General features: G+C 33.6%; 1 protein-coding gene across 2 annotated transcripts in view; it reads left to right on the top strand.

Annotated features, from left to right (window-relative positions):
- Positions 1 to 746: 746 nt before the first annotated feature.
- Positions 747 to 6,000, top strand: part of LOC139522430 (CCN family member 3-like) — a 35,217-nt gene continuing 29,963 nt past the window's right edge. For both annotated transcript variants that reach the window (XM_071315941.1, XM_071315943.1), the window contains exons 1-2: positions 747 to 913; positions 3,456 to 3,574. In XM_071315941.1, the coding sequence (XP_071172042.1) occupies positions 3,456 to 3,574 (119 nt within the window). In that variant the 5' untranslated portion in view covers positions 747 to 913. The remainder of the gene's footprint in view (positions 914 to 3,455; positions 3,575 to 6,000) is intronic.

Below are 6,000 nucleotides of genomic sequence, written 5' to 3'. Positions count from 1 at the left end.
GACTTATATCACTTCTTCAGGGTGAAAGGGGAAATAGGTAATGTTGACTCATCTAAAGCACATGTATTTTTACTAGTTGTTTAGAGGATTATGGTCGCATATATTTGGTGCAGTACAGTGTTTCGTTCAATTCTATTTTTCATTTTTACATTATCTCTACCTGTAAAAGTCAAATCTTTGTTCTGGGAAATACTGTTTTTATTTTAGCATTTCCAAATCATTATGATAAGGAACCGTTCAATGTATCGCTAAGTGTTTTTATTGATATAGGGGCTCTACTTATATTGGTTAGAAACTAGACATGATCAATCCACTAGTCTAACAATATAATTTCTTAAACAACTAAAAACCGGCGTTTTTAGGAGAGAGATATTTTTTGATCGATAAATAAAAAGAAACTTTACGCTGATTAATATGCCATTATCAAACCTTACCCTGAATAAGAGTCAATAAATGTATTTCAGTTCAGGTTTTTGGGAAGATCTTTTATGTTAACCGCTGAATATGACAGTACATATATCGCATTTTCCAGTTTCCTATGGAGAACCTTTCACTGGCTAGTTTCTTATCTGGCTAAATGAACTGTTGAACTTGTGTAGGTGGACGATACCATTATTCCAGGCCAGGATTAGGGAAATATAAACAACAAACAGAAAAGTTCAAATGTTATGTGAACGTATGTCGGAAATCTTATCTCGGTGATCTAACCTCAAATGACCTCATTCATATGGTTCTCTTCCTGAATGATAAGCAAGTATAATATGAAGTATACCTCACGAACTCTATATATACTTCTACTATTGAATGACTAATTTCATTATTAGCTTAATCTTTCGCAGTATGATTTGCAAACTCTTTCTATTTCTTAATATATTATTAGTAACAACGGGGGACAGTCTGTCGAAATCAGAAGGTAAGATGTGTATCATTATCACTCTTATATTTAATTAGAGGCTCCTAAGAGCCTGTGTCGCTCACCTGTATTTACTGATGATTTGGAGTCATGTAAAATAAGGTCAAAATTATAATTAATAGTATTAGATATTGGATATTATTAGATACTATAATGATTTCTAAGATCATAACAAAAAACTGCAAAATGTCCATAAAATTACTAAATCAGGAGCAGTTACCCAACAACGGGTTTTTGGATTCGTCTGAAAATTTCACGGCAGATAAATCTAAATGTAATGAACATTTTTCCCACCTGTTAGATTTGCTGTAAATGCTTAAGTGTCAGAGATATAAACCAAAAGCTGCATTTTACACCTATGTTATATTTTTAGCCATGTCGGCCATGTTGGTTATAAGGGTCATATGACACATTTTTGAAACTACATACCCTAATGATGATTATTGACAAGTGTGGTAAAATTTGTCTCTGTAGTTTCAGAGAAGAAGATTTTTGTACAAAAATGACATAAATGACGAAAAATTGTTAAAGTTTGACTATAAATGGCAAAAACTCCTTACGGGTCAACTGACAATTTTGGTCTTGTTGACTTATTTGTAGATCTTATTTTGCTGAACATTATTGCTGTTTAAAATTTATTTTTATCTATAACAGTATTGACGATAATAACCAAAAACTGCAAAATTTCCTTAAATTACCAATTTTATGGCAGCAACCTAACAACAGGTTGTCGGAATCGTCTGAAAATTTCACAGTAGATAAATCTTAATCTGATAAACATGTTTATATATTGTCAGATTTTCTCTAAATGCTTTAGTTTCAGAGATATAAGCCAACAACTTCATTTTACCCCTTTGTTCTATTTTTAGCCATGTCGGCCATGTTGGTTATAAGACAGGGTCATCGGACACATTTTTCAAACTGCATACCCTTATAATGATTATGGCAAAGTTTGGTTAAATTCGTCTCAATAGTTTCAGAGGAGAAGATTAAAAATGACGAAATTTTTTTTAAATTGGACTATAAAGGGCAATATATCCTTACGGGGTAAACTGACAATTTTGATCATGTTGACTTATTTGTAGAACTTAATATGATGAACATTATTGCTGTTTACAGTTTATCCCTATCTATAACAGTATTGAAGATAATAACCAAAAACTGCAAAATTTCCTTGAAGTTACCAATTGTAGGGCAGCAACCCAACAACAGGTTGTCGGATTTGTCTGAAAATTCCAGGACAGATAGATCTTGACCTAATGATTTATTTTATTACGTCAGATTTGTTCTAAATGCTTTAGTTTTAGATATTTAAGCCAAAATTCACATTTTGCCACTATGTTCTATATTTAGCCATGGCGGCCATCTTGGTTGGTTTGCCGGGTCACCGGACACATTTTGTAAACTAGACACCCAAAGAATGATTGTGGCCAAGTTTGGTTAAATTTGGCCCAGTAGTTTCAGAGAAGAAGGTTTTTTTAAAAGTTTACGGGCGACGGACGACGGACGCCAAGTGATGAGAAAAGCTCACTTTTTTCCTTCGGGCCAGGTGAGCTAAAAATGAGTTCGTTGTACACTGACCTAAGTTCTGCTTTCAAATGAATATTTATACCTCAATTAAAACGTTTTCACAAATAGAAACCTGTATGAATACACATGTAACATATCAAATTCTAAATCACTTCCAACCGTGCGAGGGTTTTATTACCATTCATTGTTGTTGAAAACAAGCATTAGGGGCCAGCTGAAGAACGCCTCCGGGTGCGGGAATTTCTCGCTACATTGAAGACCTGTGGGTGACCTTCTGCTGTTGTTTTTTTCTATGGTCGGGTTGTTGTCTCTTTGGCACATTCCCCATTTCCATTCGCAATTTTATTACATTATCTCTAAATTACAAATTACAACCAATTGAAGAGGTGATTACAATCAAGTATAAATTGTCGATACAATAACTCTGTCATTATGCTGTTATCTGTGCCATCCTGTAATGAAATCATTGCCTAATTTAATAACCAATTAGCAGATGTTAAATCACAAAATAGTGAATTTCGAGGAAAGATCCTAATTAAATAGGAAAATCATAATCACAAATACATGAAATGAATGGATAGCAACTGTCATATTTCTGACTTGGTATACATATTTTCTTAAGTAGTAAATGATTGATTAAACCTGGTTTTAAAGCTAGCTAAACCTCTTAACACATTATGGTTAACAGATGTTAATCCAGATCTAAATTTGAGCTCACTCACATTTTTTGTTATTATGTTCTTGTCTTTTGAATAGTGTTTTGCAGAGTGGTTTTTTTTCTTATTCTAACGCTGTTTTTTGTTGGTTTTTTGTTTACGATTTGGGTTTTTATCACCCTTTATAATTTGACCTAAAGTTTTTGATAGCCTTGAAAATATCCAAGAGTTGCAAAATTCAAAATGCCTACTTAATTTTCTAGCTCAACGGAAATAATAACCCAATTATAGTTTGTGTATAGTTGTTACCTACTAAATTGACATAAGTTATGTGCCTTATTATTGAACTATTACAGATGTATGTGTCTACATTGGGGGGTTCACAGCACTCCAACGGCTCACAGTGGAACGATGGGCCTTGTTATACTTGTGAATGTAGAGATCCTATTACAAACTTTTATAACTGTACAGGAAGGTAAACTCTTACATTTAGAAATTAACAATGAAGGTTGGTTAAAAACAAAACTTTTCATTTCAATGTAGCAACATTCTAGCAGCGCCTGCTTACAGAGTATATATCTTCTATAGGATACGATGATCCTAGGCTTGTATTTCCTATCATGATTTCCTTGGCAGCGGGTTGCTGATCACAAGGAAGCTATTAAACCCAGATTTCCAAATGGTGAAGTTGAAATCATCCTTTTGTACATTTTACGGACACAATCACGAGTTGGTTGACCGTTATGAAGTGCTCGTATTTCATATCATGATTTTCGTGATAGATGGTTGCTGATCACAACGAAGCTATTAAATCAAGAGTTTCAAATGGTGAAGTTGAAATCATCCCTTCGTATATTTTACGGATGCCATCATGAGTTGGTTGACCGATATGGAATAACAGTTTCACAGATGATATCGGATATTCTCCTTACGTCGTAACTACAATCCCCTTCGCTTTCTTTAATGTGGCCTAACGAATTAGACTATTTACCAGATTTGTAATAACATGAACAACACGACGGGTGCCACATGTGGAGTAGGATCTGTATATCCTTCCGGAACACCTGATATCACCCGAGTTTTTGGTGGGGGTTCATGTTGCTTATTCTTTAGTTTTTTATGCTGTGTCACGTGTACTACTGTTTGTCTGTTTGTCTTTTCATTTTAGCCATGGCGTTGTCAGATTATTTTCAATTTATGAGTTTGACTGTCCCTCTGGTATCTTTCGTCCCTCTTCTATAACTGTACATCACGGTAAATTATCATGTGATTGATTATCAAACTTCTATTACTTAAAAGTAAGGTAAAATATCATGTGATTATACATGTGAATATAACTGTAAGCCAAGGTAAACTCTTACATTTAGAAATTAAAAAAATGAAGGTCGGTTAAACACAAAACTTTACGACAAAAAGAGATGAATTTCCTATCATGGTTCCTTGGTAGCGGGTAGCTGATCACAAGGAAGCTATTGAACCAAGAGTTCCAAATGGTGTAGTTGAAATCATCCTTTCGTACATTTTACGGACGCTATCACCAGTTGGTTGACCGTCATTAAAGAAACGTTTCACAAATGAGACCGGATAAGTCGTAACTACAATCTCCTTTCCTTTTCACGAATATGACCTACCGTATTTATTGATTTAGCGGCTTTGTTATAATAAATAGTAATAATAATAATAAAGATACTGATACCAACTTTTATAACTTCACATCATGGTACATTCTCTTTTGACTATACCTCTTTTAATTTTTTTTATAACTTATAACTGTACAGCAAATAAGTTATTATGTGATTATACATGTAAATCTTGAAATCCTTTAACAATTTTGTAATAAATGTACACGTTAACAAACCTGGATATGTAAAGAACTTCACATCAGTTTCTATGATTATACAACCAGGTAAATTTGATGTGACCTGTAAATGTAAAAAGTAAAATCACAAAAATACTGAACTCAGAGGTAAATCAAATCGGAAAGTCCCCAATCGCATGGCAAATTCAAATGACAGAACACATAAAAAACGAATGGACAAGAACTGTTATATTCCTGACTTGGTACAGGCATTTTTAAATGTAGAAAATGGCGAATTAGACCTGGTTTTATCCCGCTAATCCTCTCACTTTGTTGACAGTCTCATCAAATTCCGTTATATTTACAATGATGCGTGAACTAAACAGACATAATAAATAAAATAGTCAAAATATGGGTACAGCATTCATCATCGTGTTTCAATTTTAAAAGGAACAATTTAACAGATCACAAAAGCATCTATCTAAAAACACATTCATTGCTTCGCGTGTCTGACGTCAGAAAGTTTTATGCGTCACATATTTTTGTCGTTCAATGTTTAAAACGTAAATCTCCTCACATTTACTTTTAACTGTACAGAAATGAAAACTCTACTCCTGTAAATTCAAAGACACTCACGACAATTTTATATATAATTGCATCAGGTAAACGTTCAGTTGATTTTATCTGTGTCTGTAGAAATCCTCACACTTACCTTCATAACGATACCAGAAGGTAACATTTCATGTGCTGATACCTGTGAATGCAAAGATACTCACCCTAACTTCTTCTTCAACTGTACACCAATGAAACATTCATATTATCGTACCTGTGACGTTTAAGGGAAACTTCGCAAAAAAATCAAAAATTGATATTATGTTCATTCTGTATAAAAATGCTCAAATTCATAGATATTAAAGTTTTATTCCGCTAGATAAGCGATCACCATCGATTTTAAATTTAGAGTATCAATTCTCTGCGTTCCGCCATTTTGTCGTCTATAAACCACAAAGAAACAAAACTACAGTAACCGATGTAGTCGTAATTGCGTGTCGATATCTTGTCAATCGTACGGTTGTTTTATCCGACTAACTAACTTGATATCT

This window comes from Mytilus edulis, chromosome 5 (genome assembly GCF_963676685.1).
Source record: "Mytilus edulis chromosome 5, xbMytEdul2.2, whole genome shotgun sequence".
Classification (NCBI taxonomy): Eukaryota; Metazoa; Mollusca; class Bivalvia; order Mytilida; family Mytilidae; genus Mytilus; species Mytilus edulis.
Note: the sequence above shows the minus strand (reverse complement) of the source record. Positions and strands in the feature narration are given on the sequence as shown.